The sequence below is a fragment of the Coturnix japonica genome, chromosome 13 (assembly GCF_001577835.2).
Source record: "Coturnix japonica isolate 7356 chromosome 13, Coturnix japonica 2.1, whole genome shotgun sequence".
Classification (NCBI taxonomy): Eukaryota; Metazoa; Chordata; class Aves; order Galliformes; family Phasianidae; genus Coturnix; species Coturnix japonica.
Genome location: NC_029528.1, coordinates 10,957,782 through 10,979,267, shown reverse-complemented (window position 1 = coordinate 10,979,267; position 21,486 = coordinate 10,957,782). Strand labels below are relative to the sequence as shown.

General features: G+C 44.6%; 1 protein-coding gene and 2 long non-coding RNA genes across 3 annotated transcripts in view; 1 reads left to right on the top strand and 2 right to left on the bottom strand.

Annotated features, from left to right (window-relative positions):
* ERGIC1 (endoplasmic reticulum-golgi intermediate compartment 1) overlaps positions 1–1,871 on the bottom strand; it is a 49,677-nt gene extending 47,806 nt beyond the window's left edge. The window contains exon 1 of the mRNA XM_015876083.1: positions 1,549–1,871. Within this exon, the coding sequence (XP_015731569.1) occupies positions 1,549–1,856 (308 nt within the window). The 5' untranslated portion in view covers positions 1,857–1,871. The remainder of the gene's footprint in view (positions 1–1,548) is intronic.
* Positions 1,872–5,815: 3,944 nt separating this feature from the next.
* On the top strand, positions 5,816–13,955 carry LOC116654065. The gene is made up of 2 exons (XR_004308936.1): positions 5,816–5,930; positions 10,153–13,955. It is a non-coding gene; the product is annotated as an uncharacterized LOC116654065 (long non-coding RNA).
* LOC107320500 lies at positions 5,926–21,338 on the bottom strand. The gene is made up of 3 exons (XR_001558285.2): positions 21,199–21,338; positions 20,511–20,674; positions 5,926–9,337 (listed from the first exon to the last, which is right to left on the bottom strand). It is a non-coding gene; the product is annotated as an uncharacterized LOC107320500 (long non-coding RNA).
* Positions 21,339–21,486: the final 148 nt, after the last annotated feature.

Below are 21,486 nucleotides of genomic sequence, written 5' to 3'. Positions count from 1 at the left end.
TCGGTTTATACCAAGTGCAGCCTTTGAAGTCTCATCTCTGCAGAAAAGATGAACTTCAATACGCTGACACTGTGTGAGTAGGTGCTTTGACATGTCTGTTTCTAATCCTCCAACTCGATGACAAAGAACTTACTTGCACCTGTGAATCTTTAAAGTGCAGATGGGAACTGATGTCTCTGTAACTTATTAATCCAAACTAACTGAGCTTTTATTCAACACCTTTACACCATTCTGAAGCACAGCACAAGTGCTCTCTCTTAAGATGATTACTCTTTGTGAAGCTGCATTTGGAGATCCAACAGAACTCACATTTTTAAGACATCTGAATTAACATTTTATCTGCTATTATGTGCAACAGCCACAACCCAGGATCCCTCATTGTTCGTGTATTCTACAAGTCTGAAAACAGACGGCACCAGGGCTTGCAGCTGGCAGAATGTCTCCAAAGCTGAGAAGAGTTTTTCTACCAAGCTTTATACAAAGGAAGAAACAGGGCTCTGGGACCCGGATCCCACATGATCCAGTAGATGCTGTTTCCAGCTTCAGCAAGTTTTCATTCAGAAGCAACTGCTCCATGTTCAACAGTGCCTCACGGATCACATACAAGATCCTGCCATCCTGTATAAATGAGAGGCCTGGTTTAGAGTTACAGCAGAAACACAGTGCACAGCTTTTGTATGGGAGAACAGAACTGTGCTATTTTCTCCATGTCAAAGGGACAGTTCTGCATGGCTTATGGTGGTTCTATGTGCAAAACATGAGTTCAACCATTTGAGTCATAAGGGACACTTAAAGGCAATCTGGTCCAACCCCTGCTGCGAACAGGGAAACCCACAGCTCCATCAGTGCTCAGAGCTGTTCACATACGAGCACAGTACCCCAAGTGAGATCTCATAGGCCTCAATTCCCAGATCGGTGTATTTTTATGATAATCCTAACGCTAGGATAGAACCTACATGAAGGCTCCTACAGGTAAGTGCATTCTGCACGTGGGAGGCGTCAATCTGGAGAGTTACACAGCTTTGATTTAGGAAAGGGTCAAACCTGCGGTTATCACTGCAGCCCCACAGCAGCACAGGGGTCCTTTGGCTTCACTTTGGGAGTGCACAGAGTGCACACTGAGTGTACATTGAGTGCACATTGAATGTACATTGAGTGTATATTGAGTGTACATTGAGTGCACATTGAATGTACATTGAGTGTATATTGAGTGTACATTGAGTGCACATTGAATGTACATTGCACACTCGGGCCCCAGCCCCTCGCAGGCCTCACCCCGCCCTCCAGGCCCGATCCCGGCCGCCTCCCCACGGCCCCACCGCCGCCTGGGGCCTCTCCACCCCCCGCTCCCGGGGCCGCTCGAAACTCCTCACTCCTCCTTCTGCTTTACACAACGCCATTATATAACGATAATTACACGTCGGGCCACGGGTTCCCACGCCCCGACCCAGACCCACTTGGCGCTGCCGCTCCTCCCCGGGCCCGGCCTGTTTTACAACACCTGCTCTCGAAGCAGCGACGAGCCCGGCCCCGTCCGGCCGCACTCACCTCCTGAAATCAAAGGGCATGGTGCTGGTGCTGGTGGTGCCGGGTGCCGGGCAGGCTGAGGGCCCCGCCGCCCCCCGGGCCCGGCTCTCGCCTCGCTGCCGCCGGTTGCAGGGCCAGGAAGTGACGGCCCCGCAGCGCTCAGCCCATTGGGCGGATGGGACCGGCCGGAGCTTCCGCAGCCGGGTTACGGGCAGCGGCGGGAGATGGGGAGGTGTTGGGATGATGCTGGGTCGGCTCCGTGTGCTGGGGTCAGGGTTTGAAGTGACCACCCGCAGCAGCAGCACTGCCAGGTTTAATGCGGTGCACATCGCTGATCTCACGGTGCTGCTTGTGCCCTTAACAGATCCACATCGTAGCCTCAGTCGGGGACTTTCTGCTGTAGATAAGCTGTGATCAATTAGGGAGTGAAGTGGTGCCTTGGTACCGTGTGTGTTAGGAATAGAATCAGGAATGGGATGGGATGGGATGGGATGGGATAGGATAGGATAGGATAGGATAGGATAGGATAGGATAGGATAGGATAGGATGGATAGAGTAGGATAGGATAGGATGGGATGGGATGGAATGGAATGGAATGGGTAGAGTAGAGTAGGATAGGATAGGATGGGATGGGATGGAATGGAATGGAATGGAATGGAATGGAATGGAATGGAATGGAATGGAATGGAATGAATAGAGTAGAGTAGAGTAGAATAGAATGAATAGAGTAGAATAGAATAGAATAGAATAGAATAGAATAGAATAGAATAGAAAGATTAGATTAGAATAGAATAGAATGAATAGAGTAGAATAGAATAGAATAGAAAGATTAGATTAGAATAGAATAGAATGAATAGAAAGATTAGAATAGAATAGAATATTGAATAGAGTAGAATAGAATAGAAAATAGAATAGAATAGAATGAGTAGAGTAGAATAGAACGAATAGAGTAGAATAGAATAGAATAGAATAGAATAGAATAGAATAGAGTAGAGTAGAATGGAATGGAATTGAATTGAATTGAATTGAATTGAGTAGAATAGAATAGAATGAATACAATACAATACAATGTTAGGAATAGAATAGTTAGGAATAACACAGGAATAGAATATAGCTACTTTTGTCTCCTCAGCCTAAAAGCAGAGCAAGAGAAAGAAATCCAGGTGGGCCAAGCTCTGTTTTCCCTTACATTCAAGAGGATTAAAGCAGTTCTGCTCTTCCTCAAGGGTAATTGTGAGAAGAAATGCATTAAAGATGAATAAATGTCACAGTAATGAGGGCAATATAAATACATACTGAGGAAGGTAGAAGCAACCAGAAGCTTATTGGGAAGACTGGACATTTCTAAGGAAATGAAATGGTGGCTATCTGAATATGCTGTGTGTGTATTTAGATACATAAAGTGGAGGAGTCCTGGGGTGAGATAACGAGGCCCAATCCCTCAAAAGCCCCTAGGGAACAGATAAGCCTAATTGGCTTTTTGATCTCAGAGATCTAAATTAGCCGAATTGCATTGTGCAAGTGCACTCAGCACATTGCAGACTGGTCAGCCACCAAACCCTGCCACGCTGTGCATCGTGCTCCCAAATTGAACAACCTGCTGAAACCAATGGGACAATTCTCATCTCTCAAGAGGTCAAATTGATTGTGTAGGTGTAGCCAAGGAGGTCTTATCTGTAGTGGAAAAGCAAAACAACAAACAAAAAAGCAGCAGTAAAGCAGTTCCTATCAAGTTCTAGTTGCACAACCCAGTGCTAGTCTGGACTCCTGGCAAGGCCCCTGTGTGTTAGAGCTATTATTAACCATCTTGTGCAAAGACCAGCTCAGGAACCAAGGCAATGCTAAAGTGGTTACAAAACTATTTAACCTGTAGGGTAGACAAATGGAGAGGACACTCATTCCTCTGTCAGACCCAAGGATTGAGAATGCAACACAGTGAGAGCTCTCAGTGGGAAGTTTTGTTTCCAACTAAAAGGTCAAACTGAAGAAAATGATGCACCCAGAGCAGCGCCAAGACAGCTTTCCAATTTGATCCAGTCCACTTACGTCCTTGCCGAGGGAAGAAGAAGTTAATGCCCTGAGATAAGACCCTCATCACAATATTGTTTAATTACATAAGACTTCTAGTGAGCCTGAGATAAGCACAGGAATTTGTCCTCAGTCCAGCTGGGTGCGGCTGCTCAGATCATGTTGTGTATGAGAATGAGAACTGAAAGCCTGGGTTTATTTGAGGCGCTTGTCCTATCATTAGAACTGGAATAAATAAACTGATACTGACAGCTGATTTAAATGTTATCTATTTTTTTTTTCATGTAGGTAATAGATGAACGTTTACTAATAACAGCAGCCCTAAAATTATCTATTGTTTCTCTTTGAGCAGCATTAGTAACACTAATTGAAACAACTCTGAAATCAGCAAGTAATGTTTTTCATGACTCTTTCACCAGGAAACAGATTGAAGCAGAGGGTTGAATTGGATGAGCTAAAGCTACAGAGTAAGATCAGATTCACCTCTAAAATTAGCAAATGCCCCCTCCCTCTCTTCCCCCCCATTCCTAAATCTGTGCTCATAGTTCTGTTCACAAAAAGGAGTATTGTCCTGATTTCGGTTCACTTTCATCTGAATAAATCAGATCATAGATGACTACCAGGATTCCTAACTCATGCTTCATAGAAAAAAAAACTGCTGCCTCCTTCCTAGAAACAAGTGACCCACACTTGCTTTGTTTGAATCATCTTGATAGCCCGTAAACTTGCTCTTACAAATAACAGTTTGTTTCACTGGTTTTCCTAAATCTTCCCGGTTTCTAGATGAAAATGCCTAGAAAATGCTATTCTTTGCTTCTAACCGCATGTTAATGTAGCTTATAGTAATCTGTGATTATTTCTTTTTTATCTCTAAGTTGTTAAAATTTCCTTGTTCTCAAAGAAGTGCAGTGAGGACTTTACCCATTCACCATGATTCTGCACAATAAAACAATCTCAAATGCCCTTGTATGATTTCCTCCTTTGTTTTGTTTGTGCTTTCTTACACATGGCTGAGCTTTATGTTAGCCCCTGGCTTGTACTACCACTCCTGAGCTGGGAACGTATTGCAAGTGCTGCGACTGGGTCACGAGCAGCATTGTTTGCTAAGGGTAAAGCAGGGTGCATACAGTCATCGTTTAGGTCACCTTCATTTTGTTCATCAATTGGGAATGTACAATGACTGTTAAGGAAGGTGCAGCGCTTATTCACTTCGCCCCTTCTGCCACAGCAGTGTTTGCTCACAGCTGAACTGTAGCTTTTTGTTTGGGACAGCGTGTGACAGGCTATGCACTCCACAATGTTTTACCATTGTGCATGTATTCACAGGATATGTTTGCAGCACTTGTGTCAGGGTGGGTTTGGGATTTAAGTGAGCACATTGCTACGCAGGGCGTGTTTACTTGATTATGTGTTGTATTCTGCAGGGTGTGACTCTGGCTGCATGAAGCATTGAACACAACTGCCGTTCAGGAAAAGGAAAAAACATTTCAGAGAGTGAACAGAAGAAAAGTTATAAAACATTTAGAAATATAAATAACAGCATGTGAGGAAATATTTCTGAAGGAACAGGATGCGCCTGTAGGTGAAGAATTCAAACACAAGTGCTGTGCTAAGTATAATCAGTAATGAAAGCTCAGCCCTTCCTCTTAGCATTTTAGTAAGCTACTTGTTGGCAGCGTTTTCCAAGTATCAGGGAGAAAAGAAGTGAGCTTTAAGTCACATCCTCACGCAGTGTAGGATGCCGTTGTCATTATCCTATATTCTATAGCTATCAATCTATTACAAGACTGAATCTTGAACAGACAGCGGGATAAATTCATATCTGTTCAACTTATACAAAGGTCCTTCCTCATTGAGTGTCTGAGTTTTTCCCTAAAAGCATGAAAACAACCTCTCTTCTTCCTGCTCAATACACAGAGGCAACAACATGATCATTTTATGGATCCCAGGGCTGTGTGTGTGTGTGTGTGTACATGGGAGGGGGCCCACACAGCCACACAGCCTTTTCCCTGCCCCATGACACTGAGCGAGCACTGAACTGGGCAATGCTAATGGAAATCTTCATCTTTTAAAGCCCCTGAAAACGTCCCCTGTGTTTAATAAGGTTTCTCTTTGCTTGCTTGTTTGCTTTAGTTTTCGGCATGTCAGGTATTTACTATGGCAAAGCCACAGTGAACAGTAAGTTTTTTGTGTTTGCTTCCTTTTCCACTGTGGAAATGAACTCTGCGGATAAGTTCCAGCTGCTGTCAGCCTTGCCTCACACAGCCCCTCTGTACTGATCAGTGACCAGTGCAGTTCGGGAGACTGAAATCGTGTGCAGGGTCACGGCCAAAGGAGATGGAGTTAACCGGATGCATGTTAACCATTAACTGGAGGTAAGCAACGTAATCAAGGACTTTGAACGCAAAAAACAGAGGGCCAAATCTCAAAGAGATTTCAATTAGTAACAAATAACAGTTTAAAGTTTAGCATCTAAAGGAGTTCACTTAATTCAGTAATTCAAGGGAAGACTATTCTACAGTGAGTTAAATGCCTAAATTCCCTGTACTTGGGAGAGGAATAATTAGGAACCTAAGGACTTTTGCCCATGGCTAGTACACTGAGTGATGAGACGCCTGTATCAATCAGCAGGAAATACATGGGAGAAGGGATTGTCTGAGGATATCCCTATGAGACCCTGATATGGAACCAAAAAGAGATCATTTATGGCTTTAAGTAAGTCACACGTTTAACACTGACACTTGAATCAGACTTCTCCGTGGAAATTTTCCTGGGAGATAATCCACCATTGTTGTTTTGCATACTCCCAAGTTCACTTCTGGACCTTTGAACTTATAGGGAGTGCTGTGAGAAATTTCAAGCATTCAGGGGAAGAAAGGAGAGGGCTCTCAGTCCAGTGTCAGAAAGCTGAACTGTTGTGTGACCAGGAGTGCCAACTGTTGTGCTGGAATAGAGTGGCTTGTTAGGGCCCTTCTCTTGGAAACGGTGGTAATTGTAGGGCTGGGATACTGGTGATATTGGACTGGGGGGGGTCCATGACTTACTAATGTTAAATACATATAAGTACATAAGCACTCCCAAGAGTTCCTTCCCTTCAGCCTTGTCCTTGGTGTCCTGTTCAATCACAACATGCCTAGTAGATTGGGTCCTTTGGGTCCTCCTTACTGGCAAAAAAGCCCACCATATTTTGGGAGAGAAGTAGGCATGAGAATTCAGCCCAGGCAGAGCAGTGAGGCTGCTGGGCACAGAAAGGCAGCAGACCTTTAGGCGCCAGAGGAAGCTTTCACCAGGAGCTGTAGGCTCTTAGAGCATCTGACGTAGCTGAGGGAGGGGAGGACAGGCTTTCCGGGGCTGCTCTTAGGAGCACCGGCGCCAGCAGTCTGCACAAGTTGCACTTCGGTGCCTGAGTGCTATTTTGGATCTCTCCCAGAGACCTCGTACCAGCATAGTGTCAGTGGGGAGTCAGTGTGAGAGCTCAACAAGGGCTGGTGATGCCGAGTGCTTGGTTTGTTGTGTTAAGAGTGACCTCAGGGTGGGTGGGTTTGTTCTCAGCTTGGGCTGTGGAAGGCAGGATGAGTATCCTGAGTGTGAAGTCAGGCTGAGCTCAGGTGGCTGCCCAGACAGAGTGAATGCTATTCTGTACTCAGTGATGTATGGAAAGTGGTGCTTTTCAATGAAACATGTATGTGAGGATTCAACAGCATTGGGCCACTCACTGCCCCCCCAGCACTGAACAAGTTAAACAAGCCAAAATCTTGGCTAGGAGGAATTTTCCAAAGAAAACACTGGAAGCTTAGTTGGAAAACCAGCCAAATCCTTCAGCAGCAGCCCGTGGGCACCCAGTCATGGTGTTGCAGTTTAGCATTCTCATCCATCATTGGATCCATCAGAACTGGAGTGAGACGTTGAATAGCACTTTGCCGGTTTACTTTTGGCTGCTGCCTTATCAGCTTTCTCAGGGGTTTCCTCCAGATACTGTGTAGCATTTGGGGAGCTGAATAAGCCCAGTGGGACTCCACAGACAAGAGAATCCTACTCTTTTTCATTTTTGTCATAATTTGAATATGGATTTTTAATTGCTGCTTCTGTGATTTGCTAGCAGGCGGCCTCTCCTGCAACTAACACTTGTGTTTTCATCACTCTTCTTTGGTTGTTTGCCAGCAGGATGATGGTCAGCGGATTGGGAAGGTTTTCTCAGTGCTAAACAATCTGTTGCAGAAGTCAGGGTGTGGCCAGAGAAAATCTTCCAAAAAGAGGCTTTTGTAATCTAGAAAGAATGAAGCCAGAGGAGGCCGTCTCTGGCCTGTATTGATTGCACCTGGAGTCTGTGGACTCAGCATCTCTGAAACACCATTGTTGGGGACTCTGATTAGGAGGGAGGTTAGTTTTGGGTGGCCAATTTCAGATGTCATAGGATCCAATCTGGCATCTATCTTTCTTGCTGTCTGCAACCATCTGCTGTTTGGCCAAAGAGAGACTCCAGATTGGAGATAGTCTCCAAGGGTTGTCTTTTATTGTCAAAGGAGATAGTGAGAACAAGCAAGTGCTGTAAACACACAAAACGTGCAAAAAGGAGTGGAAAGATATGAAAGAATGAAGAGAGAACCTGCTTGAGATGTGAATAATCATCAGGAGGGAATAAGGAAGAAATGAGAGCAGATACACAGACGGTGCAGGAACTGAGAGGTAAGAATAAGAAGTTTCATGCTATCACGGGAGCTGACTGGAGATGTATCTGGGGAGCTGGGAAGATGGTTCATCAGAAACCAAACTCAAAAGAAAGATCCCTTTCAAATGAGTGTGCACGAGGAGAAATAAGTAAACCAAGTTGAATAAAGCAACAAACACAGAAAAATCTGCCAGCCAGGCTTCTCAGTCTCCATTCTCAGCCTTAACAAAGGAGACCTCTTTCAGCCTGTCTCTTGTGAGGTCACTTTGAGATTCTTGCTCAAGCAACTCACAGAGGAAGAGTGAAATGCTGCCCTCCTCACACAGTGATGATAAGCCTGAAGTGGAGCTATCTGGGTTTTATTTTAATTGGACTTCTAAACTTTTTTCCTGGCACTTTAAAGTTTATGAACGGAAAGGATCAGTCTGACTCAGAGACTGGGCCACTTCCAAACATTAATCTTAGCTGTTGTATGTTAATGTAGTTTGGCTCTGCAGCATCCTATGGTGTGAAATAAGATGCCTATACCCTTTCAGCTCTAGTATCAGAGAATATGTTTGAGACAAGGGCAGACTGGGACCACTTGATATACAATCTACTGGTATTTGATGAAGTTCTATAATAACACAAGGCCTAGAAAACATTCATATTCTGTTCTCTTGAAATTCATATTTCATCAGCCTTCATTTGCAGCCAAAATGATAACGTCCAGAGCAACTCTTTGACCTGTGCTGACCCTGAAATCTGTATAGGCTTTGGTTATCACAGTGTCAATCTGAAAGAAATAAACCCTGGTGCATCTGGTTGGGTTTGATGTTACAATATTTTGCCTTTTGGTTAGATTCTTAATATAGATATAACAAACATATAAGCAAAGATGACCGTCCTGTTCATCACAAGTTTTCCAGTGCTAAACCACGAGTCTATCAGTATTTACGGTTCACTTTCTTCCATTCTGTTTCCCAAATGTTTCCATCCTACAGTAATTACTTGCAAATTTTATCCATCCACTTAGGGTGTGCACTAGACTGTTTGTTTTTTCCCAACCTCTTCCTCATCATCTTCTTCTTACTCACACAGTCTCTTCCCTGAAATCATCATCGGAACAGCCCTCTGCAAAAAAAAAAAAGAGAGAAGTTTCCAATTCTATTTTATTTCAATGGAATTTCCCCACTGTCCTTTTTCCATATTGCTGGATGTTTTTTGCTAGAGACAGTAGCATGAGCAGCATCAAGAAGTAAAACCACGTTATAAGGGTATTCACAAAGGTTAACATTCATCTAATAATTTTCCTAGATTTTCTCTCTCAAGCTATGTGCAGGGAAAGGTTCCTCCATAGGCAGTTCAGAGTAGGAACCCCACTCCACAGAAAATGTGGGGTATTCAGAGACCTTAGAACTCTGTATCTTAAAAAGATTGCAATCCATTCTTGTCTTCAGAGGAGTTACAGCAGACAAGTGCCTACTCACACTGTTGTAAATGTATTGGCCTTTTATGCTGATGTGGCCAAAGATGTTCTTAGCTGGGTAATGGTTGGATTGATGTACAGGACAGCATCCCTTCATTCTATTCCCTGTTCCGCAGATGATTTTTTCTAAGCAGTTCTGAGTGGGCAGCCTTCTGGCCTTTATTTTCTGCATGTTAGATCATTTTTGCTATTATGTTAACTAACCTCTGACATTCCTCCAGAAGGACGGAGGTGGACAACTGATGGATGTTCAACTGTAGATACCCAAAGGCTTAAAACTGAGACAAAGGCTGGTGTTAGTGTAGGTTAACAGTTAGCAAATAGCTCCCTTCCACTGGTGTTAGTGTAGGTTAACAGTTAGCAAATAGCTCCCTTCCACTGTCAGGGAAGCTAAACGCACCATTTTCCCACACTGCAGGGAAATTTTGTGTGCCCATTTTACATTTTTCTATTTCCCCAGTGCAGGTGCTGAAACATCCAGGCCGACGTCTGTGGGCATCTGACTGAGCAATGGCGTTTTGCGTACGCTCACCATCCCGAGGCTCGTCAGTGTGACAGGCTGGAGCTGTAGAAGATAGAGATGACTCATGACTGGAGCTTTATGTAAATGAAGAACATCTTCTGTTGCTTCCTGTTGTACCAACAAGGCCACGTAAAGTTCACGTCAGTGACATCGTGTTCCCATGTCCCCCCTGTTGTTGAGCCAGGGTGGGTATGTGGGGTGAGACCTGGTGGTTCCCCCACAGAGGACATTAGGTCAAAACCAGCAGTGAATGTGAATGGGAAACCTCTGGAACACCAAGCTGAAGATTCCTTCCCAGCAGCAATATGTAGAGAAAGTTTACTGTCTCCTTTTGCTGTCAGTTGCAAAAGTGATTGAGCCACTGACTGTAAACTTTGAAGGGGAGCCAGATGAAGAGGAAGTGAAGAATTTCAGCAAATTGCTCTCTCCTTGGGATGTAGTCATTTTTAGTAAGATGTGTGGGTCATCTGAGTGTGACATAGCTAATCATCTCATTTAGCTTATCCAAAGCGTGACAAAAAAAATACCCTTCTGCTAAGTGACATGATGTTTCATGGCCCCTCTCAACAGCCTCAAATAGGCAGCTATCCTGTGCAAGAGCAATGAGGAGGAGTGAAAGCCCTAAAGAGCAGTGCAGTGGAATTGTGTCTATCCAAAGGCACAGATAATATTAGTCCAGGTGGAGGGCCAAATTCTCTGACTCACTCACAAAAAAAATCATGCTGAAGTTCATCGAAGATGGTGGAATTAATCTAGTGTGAAAATAATATGAAAGGACAATGTCAAACTCCAAAATGTCGACCTCCTTGGATTTCTAGGGTGCAATGACTCATGTACGTGCATATTGCTTGCAGAGACAGAAACGCACCCACAACTCTGCAGAGAGACAAAAGATGTGAAAAGAAATTGCTCACTAGATAGGATTTGTCTTGCACTGTATACATCATTTAAAATTAGAAGAAAGATTTGATTGACTTCAGTTGGAGTTCTGCTTGGATAAGGAAGTAGTAGCTGAAATGAGAGATGGAAAGCATCTCTCACCAGCCCTGAGTTCACAGAAGAGTGGCTCTTTGCATACTGTGGGTTGTTCTGCTGGGTGAGGTACAGGTGGCTTCCCTCAAATCCTTTCTGAGCATTTCTCAGTGCTGTGTACATTCTTACACCTGATTCTCCTCCTTAACCTGTACATATCATCTGACTGAAACACAATCGTTTTCTTCTAATCCATTGTGAACACTAAAATTACAGATCATACATTACAGTCATCCTAATTTAACGAAGATGAGTATATTTAGTTCATTTACTTTTGACTGTTTTTTTCCCCCTTTTCTACCTTATTCAGGTCTCTGCATGTGGCAACCAGACCTACCTATTTTAACCCTATTCCTGCTAGCATTGCAGCTGCAGAACTAATCTGTGTGCTCCGACTTCCAGAGAAGTCTGCATTAAACCTCCCAGACAGGTGCTGAAGTGATTCAGCTCATATTTCTCACTGATCCTCTAAAGGTTGGTCTTATGATGCTGAGAGCTCCTCCGTGAGCTAAGTCCTTCATATATTTTTGCTCTCTCCATTGCCTGTCCTCCACTCTGTTCCCCAATGTAATGGCTGATAATTATGCTCTTTTCAGTGGTTTATCTCTCTGCCCATTGAATCCAGCATTCTTTTTTTTCTCAGCAGAAGGCTGACTCATAAGGTATGCTGCCTTCTATCCTTAGAAAAAGTGAGTCACTAATGGATTTTCATTGTAAATTCAAGAGCCATAGACTGAAATTTTGTCCTATCAGTCTTGTCCTGAGATACGGTTTTCAATTTGGAATTTTAGTTATGTGTCAGTGAGGCTCTGTGAGATTCAATAAATGCTGTACCAGTAGCTGCATTTTATTATGTTCTGTGAGCATCCCCACTAACTGCAATACTTCCATGCTTTCACTCTTTGTGCGCTGCGTGCTTCCTATCTAAACACAGAACTCCCTTCACATCTGCATCGTGATGCATCCAGCTTCTGTTCTCACCCATCACAAAAGGTTCACGGTTGTTTTTATAGGCTATGTGAAAGCTAAGGGAACTCGGACACATGTAAAGTAATATGAATCCCTTTGGTGCTATTGAAATAGTAGAAACAGTCCTTTTGCTCCAGCAATGCTAACTTGATGACCTTTCAGACACTTGATGAATATTCACCGCTTCTTACAGTGTCCCATAACAGAAAGATAAATGCTATTATTTCTGCTTTGTAAGCAAGGGAATTAAGGTTGAGGTGGCTTAGATTGAGACAGGGCAGCAATGGAAGCACTGTGGATGAAATGCAGGAGTCCCGTATGTTTTTTTTTTACAAAGGAGCCATATTTTGTTTAAAGGATTTTGCCACATTTACAGCCGTTGAGTGACGTCAGCGTGAAGGAGCATCTGGCAGAAGCTCTGTTAAGTTGCGACATAATTTGCAATTCACAAGAGAATACCCATTTTTGCATATCCATGTTGTACTCTGTTAAACTGGCTTTGCCGAGTATTTTCAGGAGAGAGGTCTCAAGTCTCAGCTGTTATTTAAAACTCTATGATGAGGATGCAAAGGGGCTGCTATTAGGGTGGTTGCTTTGCTCTTCATCACTCAGAAGTGGATATGCTGCAATGACAAGTTTGTAAATCACAGTTAGTTCCGTTCTCACACCACCCAGTAACCTTCCAATCTCTCTGTCAACTTCCTGCAGGCCTTGGGAAGCTATAATTTGTGATAAAAATGGGAGTTAAAATGTTACATGTATATCAGAGCCGAAAATTTGTGGCTGGATGACCTTTTCATTTTCAGCAAATGCACTCATTTCCTTTGCGTTGCTTACTGTTTTCCTCTGAAGCTTGGCATAATAGGAAATCCTCCACAATTGTTCTCATTAATCAGTGGCTCCATTGTGCCGGCTGCTGCTCCTTTCGATGAGCAGCACGGAGCATCTCAACCTGCTCCTCATGGGGAACATCGGTGCCCCAGGAACTTGAATGGTTCAGTTCAGTTGTGATGGATGAGAGAACACCACTGGCAGCACGTGTGACATTCAGATGGCTGTCAGAATAAGGAGGCACCCTCTCATTTTCAGCTTAGAGAAAAAGGAAAAGCAGGCACTCAATGGATTTTACAGCAATATTTCTCATGCTTGCCATTAAGGTTAGATGAATAATGAAAACAAAGAGATTGAAAGTTTAGATTTCACCTCATTTCCATACGTGAGGCAATATGATTTGTCATGTCACCGCTAATATTTGCATAGTCATCTGACAATTATACAGAAGGCCTATGAATCTCTGGGACAAATGAGGTCTCTAGAAATGTATTCTGAAATGCCTACTCATTAGAACCAGCACATCATGGTTCATTTGGGGATCTGTTTCTCTTTGTCATCCAGCGAATGGGCCAGAATTTCTGCATTGTGGCCATACATCACAAACCACTGAGGTGAGAATTCTGAGAGACAAGATGCATTTGCAATAGCTTCAAGTTTCTGACATTAAAAAAAAAGAAAGACTAACGTTGCCAAGATGATTTGTAATGCCAACCTATACTTGGTAAAACATAAACAAAACCATAGTGACAGATTGGTGCTCAGGAAGCTGATGGTTCTCCAAGTCTTATCTTTTGCTTCCTGTTGCAGCACAGCGGTGTTGACATCATGTTCCTGCACATGCAATATGCAAAAAGCTTGGGACTCGTAACTCGGTGGTTGCATAAATAAACAATTTTGCTCGTTGCTATTGATTTTCTGCTCTTCTGCCTTTCTCCAATAGAGCTGATGTCTGCAGGGAGCCAGGCACTCTCTGCAGACACTTTGCAGTACATCCAGGTTTTGCTCTCCTGTCATACATCTCTGAAATGAAGCGTGCAATAAAAAAGGTAGAGCAGTGACCGGAGAACTTTAGCCCAGTCTTTACTGGCCATAGTTCCCAGAGAAAACAGAGTTGGCTTGTATGAGCAAATGTTTAAAAAAAGTAGAGTAAGAACTCTAGGATATGGTCTCATACATTTATACTGGAGTCAGATCTCTAGGGAAACGAGGTTAGTGGCAGTGATAATGATAATAATAATAAATAATGCACACTCCCCTGGGATCTTGGCTGACTATCAAGACAGACTTCCTGATGATGACATGCATATGTCTGTCTCCAGTCTCCTCAAGGTATCTGCAAGGCACTATTTTTTGCAATTACAAAGGACTGGCGATGAGAACATGCGCCATAAGAAGCAATCCAGGAACATTCATCCCAGACTCCTGTCTCTGATCTCCATAGTCACTCTCATCTCAGCTTCTCAGACATTAGCAAGCCAAATCCCCAAGCAGCTCTGCTGAGTGCTGACAGTGGTGGCAGTGGCAGCTCAGAGCCTTGTGGGCTTTTGCTTTTGCTTTTGCTCATCACACTGTGCCTTGTTTGCATGAGGATGAGACAAGAGGGAGAGAGGACTCTGTCACATCCCACGAGGAATTGTGGGTCACTGGGCACATCTCGCTGCTTCTGGATGGTGCTGGGACTGTAGGCCTGTGTGACTGAGGGCTTGTTTGTGGACGTTGCTGCCCCAAACTGCACAACTGTTGTCTGGGGAAGTGGCTTCCTGACGGTTGCCAAACGTGACTGAGCACAGCCGCAGTGACGTTTGTGGCTTTTCTGTTGGCCGCATTGCTGACAATGCCCCTCTTCTTCAGCTGGGTAAGAGGGAAGGCAGCCCATGGGGAGCACCGCTTTAGCTGAAGAAAGGTGTTTTCACACCAGAATGCTGCCCTGCCCCCCAGCCACTCGACTCCTCAGGCTCCATTTCTGCCTCAGTGCACTGGGACCAGCAGTGCTGCCCTTCATCAGGTGCAGCTCTAGCTTATAAAAGAGCTTATAAGAGAGCTTGTAAGATCTAGCTTATAAGAGAAGAACAAGAGGCATCTTGGTGTGTTATGGGAACCCCTTCCTGGCTGTTTTAGAGGAAAATGAGTTTAATTCCAGTGCATCATTAAACAAGAAAAGTGGACATTGGCCAACACAGATTCCCCCAACTCACAGACCTGTACTGATGTAGGAGAGCAATCAGAACTCAGCACACCGCAGAGCACTGAGGTCTCTCTCCAGAATACCACTTCATCCACTAAAAAGCAAACAGAAATCAGCAAATTTTAGCAGTGACACCACAAATTCTGTTTGTGTGGAGATTCACACTGTCCATGGCAGGGGGGTTGGAGATAGATGACTGAGCTCCCTTCCAACCCAAGCCATTCTGCGATTCTCCTATTCTCTAATTCTCTGAAGCACTGTCTGGTCTGGCCCTGTTGTCACGTGAGGTTGGACTGAGTGTTTCAGTGTGTTCCTCATGTGTTTGGCAATGAAGAATCAAATGCTGCTGACCCATCCACTCAGACACCACACTGGGGTTGTTTTTCTGTTTCTGATTCTCATAATTTTATCACTGGTCTTGTGATGTTGGGCTGTTCAGGTTTAGTCATCGATACTTTTATGATTCTACAGAGCTTGTTTAAATAATGTACAACTGGAGATGACCTTTGTTTAAGGCATTTGATATCGGTTCTTGTTTTCATAAGCTGCCATTAGTCAGTGCTCTGAAAGGGACAACTTGAGATTAATGCTAGGTTAGCTCTCCATTGAGAGCTGTTCTAAGAGCTGGGTGGGTTTTTCCTTCCAGTCTCTCCTGGAAAGGGAAGAAGTTTTCTTGTGTGGTGCTGAAGGTCCCTCTTAACTGAAACAGAAAGGGAACTTTGAACCTAATTCCTGTTGACAGCTCCTGAACACCCCAACTGCCCTCAACATAGGATGGTACCTGGGGAAGCCACTGTGAATGGCGTCGCTTCCCAAGGCTGTGAGATATCAGAGCTGCAATGGCGAGCACTGCTCGGTGCCAGCATTTAAAAGTCTGGGGAAGGGTGCTGGCTACAGCCTGTCACGCCTGGGAAATTGGATGGGAGACAGAACAGCTTCACGACTCCTGGATGCGTCTGTCAGCTCATCTCTGCCCACGCGCTACGCCCAGGCGCTGTAATTGCCACATAAACAATCAGCATCATTTTTGCCAGAGGAATTTTTTTATACTTTGCAAACAGAGCTAAGTATCTTTCTCCTACAGACAGACAAGCTAAGGCACAAAGCCTGCAGGGATTGTACAAGCCCCATGTCCCAAATCGCCAGGTGTCCTGATTTCCTCTCGCCCCTATGAATCCCCAGAACTCAGTATCTCCCATAATAAAGCTTAGCTCAGTCTTATTTTGAGATTTAATTAATCTGCAAGCTGCTTTAATCCCTTTTGATGAAAGATTCTCTGTAATTTGCTATAATATTTTAAACTAATGCCTCTAATTGTTATGCAGCAATAAAACGAAACACGGATTATTCATTTGCTATTTTTAGGGGAAAAACACTGGAGTGTTTCACTCCGGCAGCTTTAAGTGAGAGTCATTGTCAAGAGAAGAGCTGTGAGATTTCTGCTGCTGTTGAAACATTTAGAAAGTGAAGCTTAGGAAACACAGTGTGTTCTGGGATACTGGCTTTGTAGGGGTGAGTTCCCCCAAGGGGATGACTAACATCAGGATGTGGGACATCATTTGCATGTTATCTGCAATCATTTGTGTATTGGATACTTGAATTATACATGGCACAGGAGGTCGCCCACTTGCCGAGCAGAGCAGAGCCTGGATGGCACTCAGCAGTGGGGCTGAAGTTATTTCGAGAAGGGGATGGTGGTGGATCAAAAAGAAAGAGATCCACCTACAAGAGGACTTGGAATTTGTCACCAAATGCCTTTGGGATTCATTTACTCATTCTGGACCACCCTCCTGCTAGCTCAGACTTTTGGGGTTTTTTTTGCATCTGCTTCTGTTCTTGTCCTGTGGTGAGTTTAATGCTATGGGTGTGGGCCGCAAATCATTCTGATATGCTCAAGTGCTCCCCTGTGCCTGCTGGGGCTGCCTCTGCTTCATCACAGCAAGACAAGAGGCTTCCATGCCATCACGGCAGCCAACTGAGTTGAATTTCCTCTGAGACAAGGAGACCAGCAGGTGCACTCTGCACTGCCCTGCTCAGAAAAGGCTGATGAAGATGAAGACCCCCAGACTCATGTTTATAGAGTACGTGTCAGGAGAAAAGGCAATTAGGGCAGAATCCGATCATCTGTTCTCATGTAGCTGTTGGTTCCACTGAGAGATCAAATCTTTCAGTCAACAGTTTTTTTCTTAGACTACATTCATGTTTCAGCTCTTTGTTTCATTCAGACTCAGCTGCTGCGTGTAAGGTGCTTTGAAACACTAAACATGAAGAGCTTGAGGCATCTTCTCAACAATCCTGAAAGTTTTACTGTTTCAGTTGTGTCATTTCTGTGTAATCCTGAGCTGGCTTGTACGTATGCCCAGGGAGGTGGTACAGTCACCATCCCTGGAGGTTCTCAAGGCCTATGGAGATGTGGCACTGAGGGACGTGGTCAGAGGGCACAGGGGGATGGGTTGGATCTGATGATCTTTGAGGTCTTTTCCAACATTAAAGATTCTGTGATTCTTTATCAGCATTCTCTTCTCTGCTGCTCTGGTGATGGAGATGCAGCCCTGTGGTCCCCACAGTGCCCTGATGGCTTTGTGTGGTGCTCGGATGGGCCCCAGGAGAGCTGCACACGCTACAGCCAGGAAAGAATCTGGCTTCAGCAGCAGTTCAGCATATTGTCAATGACACGCTGCAACCAAAAGTCATCGGCATCAGCTTCATGTGCCATCCTCCTATTTCTAAGTAAAAGACAGATCATGGAGTCCTTGGGGAGAAGGGTTGTGAGTAATAGAAATGGCACGGGGCCTGAGCCCAGCCAGCATGCCAAACAATATTCCAAGAAAACAGTTCCAAGTTACAGAAGTTGTGTAACAGTGATTATTATTTTTAAGGCGCAGAAAACGAAGACCAAGTTTCTAAAAAAGCAAACACATATTTTTAGCCTTGCTGGTCTCTTGATCTTACACTAATGGGAACCATCTGCGCGGGGACTGGCTGACGTCCCTGGTAAATAACATTGCTCTGCAACGTTCCAGATGTTCTGAAGGCTTCTTTGCAAAGCAGCGTTTGTCTCTCTGCCCGTCACTCTCGCTTTCTGCCTTTCCTGTCCATGTTTACTTCAGTAATATACATTCTTTCATTAAGAGTTTATGTTAAAAATAGCTTGTCAGAATTTTGGCTAATCTTTGTTATGATTCTTGCTTGCTAGCAGAGATTGAAAGCTGTAGTTCCTTAGTGTTAAATCTTGAAGGCTAAACTGGGGTTGTGGAAAGGAACTTAGAAGATTCGGACAAGAAAACACACTAAAAATATTTGGAGATGGATTTCTACCTAATTGTGATCCCTCTGAGGGTTCCAGCTATCAAACAGATACATTTATTTTGGTATCGAGAGTTTTAACATGACAAACTGTAATGGAATACACAGATGTACTTTATAGCAACCAGGCGCTTCCTGCAAAACCTTTGCAACTCGTTATGTAAAAGAATCCTGTGGTCTGCTTTGCTGCCTCTGCTGTGCTATGTGCGGGAGGTGCTGCCTTCACTATGGAATGGAACATCCCCACACCAGGGCTCTTCTATCCCAGCTGAGCCCGGCTGTACCATAGGGGTGAGAGGAAAACAACAGGATTTAAACCACAGTTAATCTATCTGTTATCTCTGCCATAGCCTGCCTGAAATCTCCTGTGTCGCAGCTTCATTAACACTGTACCTTGGGCTCAGACATGAGTAGACCAGAAGAGCCCTGTTTCCAGTGTTAAACCTCCCACTCAGGCCTGTCCCACAATGTACCCCAGCCCATGGTGCTGTGATGATGCTTCTGCCTGGCTGCTGCACACACCAGCCCGAGCACAGTGCAGGTATGGAGATGCCCTTCTGTTCTTTTCCTACCCGTTACCAACTTTCTTCCATAACAAAGCTTCCAGAGCATGGGGGGGTTTGTGTGTGTTCTTACTGGTAATATGATTTAAATATTCTGATGATTCATTTTTGGTCCGGCGAGCTGAATCAGCCGTGTAGAGCACAACTTTCTTCTCCCAAACCACTACCTTTTCCATCCCTTCTCGTCATTTCTATATGATGATTCATGCTCCTCTTGTATTTACCAGCTGAGAATGCGCCTGATTCTTGCAGCTAATTTCACTTCTTGTTCCCCTTTTTTAACAAAAAGGAGTGTGGAGGATCGATGTCACCCACTCCACTGGGGGACCCAGAGTGTGAACTGATCCAACAGAGAGGAGAAAGAGGAGAGGACTTTGAATCATGAAATCCATCAGAGCCCACTCTGTGAGTTCAGCCCCTGACCCACATCTCATGTGCTTTCAATCAGTGTATTCAAGCGAGGGATTGTGTCAGAGGTAACTCCAGCATAGCTTGCTTTAAAGAAGCTCCTTATTCTATTTAGTTACTCAGCCCTAAGGTTTCCCAGCAAGCCCGTTAGAGCTGTGTCTCAGGCCGAGAGCTGATCATGGTTCATCTGGCTGCAGGAGAGGGCTGACTGCTCACAGCAGGAGTGCATAAGAACACGAGGAAATCTTTATGGTAGGGCTCTGGAAAACACCTGAATTTTCATCCCTGCTTTCCACTCAATGCACCTCAATAACGCACATCTCAGCACAGCTCTGAAACCCAGTGGGGGCTTTCTGATTTTGTTTCTTTTCACCCTTGTATCTCTCCCTAAGAAGTGTGTCTGTGTGAGTCCCTCCCGGGCATCGCAGCCTGGCCCAGCTGGAGTGGCACTTGGGACACTGCTCCATGACTCACTCTGCCCTATAGGTTCTCATGTACTTCTGAAAACAACACATGGGTCAGAATTTGTCTTTTTTCCACAGCCTAAAGGTTTTCACATTCAAAACAGTCAAGTGTTATTCTGTGCTATGACTAATAGTGTGTTTTCACTAACCGCTATTACACGCAAGCATCACCTCACTCTATCACATGAGAGAATCGTGTCATATTGCAAATATTCTAACAAACTGCATAGCAGAAAATGAATAAGCAGTTCTATATTTACTGATACGGGGATATTTTTTAGCAGTTACATATTAAACACCAAGAATGGCTATAAACAGTTTAGAAGCTCATTCTAAGAAAGCACAGAAAATAGAATACTGAGAGGCTCAGATGGAGCGTGTTAATGTGATGTACAGTGGCACTTCTTCATGCCTGGTTTCCTTTGTACGGTTCTGTATTTTTTATATCTTCTTACATAGTGTACTCTTAAGGCTCCGTGCAGCGTTACTCCATTGTATGAGAACACGAGAACTGTGGCCCTTTTGAAGCCTCACCTGGAGCCCTGCGTCCGGGTGTGGGGTCTTCAGTACAGGAGAGATGCAGACCTGTTGTCCAGAGGAGGGCCACAGTAATGATCCAAGGGATGGAGCACATCCCCTACCAGGACAGGCTGGGGGAGAGAAGGCTCCAGCCAGACCAGAGAGCAGCTTTTCATTACCTAAAGGGGGGACATAAGAAAGAAGAGGGCAGAGTGTTCAGCAGGGTCTGTTGTGATAGGACAAGGGGAAATGGTTTCAAACTTAAAGAAAGGGGATTTAGATTAGCTATAAGAATGACTGTTCTTTATGACAAGGGAGGTGAGGCAGTAGCACAGATTACCCAGAGGTGATGGGTGCCCTGTCCCTGCAGAGACTCAAGGTCAGACTGGAGGGGCTCTGAGTACCTGATGGAGCTGTTGGTGTCCTTGTTTATTGCAGAGAGTTGGACTAGATGGCCTTTAAGGGTCCCTTCCAACTCTATTCTATGATTCTCAGCTAATGACCCCTTTCAGTGCCATTAGTCAGGCAAAATTGGTGCTGAGAGCACACTGTGAGAGCCTACAGCTAAACCTACAGCCTTAGCCCTGAGTGTCCCAAGCTCTTCCAAGCCGCCTCTATCCACCCAACCTGCCTGTGTGCCACGCACGCTTGCAAAGCCTCCATCTCCCCATAAAGATCCCATAGATAAGAGCAGCAGAACCACCTGCCAATCGCAGAGCCTCTCAGCAGCCCTTATCGCAATCTTTATGAGAGCTGATGATTCTGGGAATTGGAAGCTCATACACAGTCACTGCGCCCACAAAACACTGACATCACATGGCAAGCAATAACCCCGCGGCTCAGCTCTGGGTAGCAGAGCACGCCTCTCCCTGCTCTCAGAGCGGGGTACGTCACTTGTTTTCTATTCAAATTCACCCTCCTCCCACGGAAGCCCTGCCTTGCAGTGCTGGCCACCAGACAATGCTGGTGAGAAAACACCCGCTCTGACAGG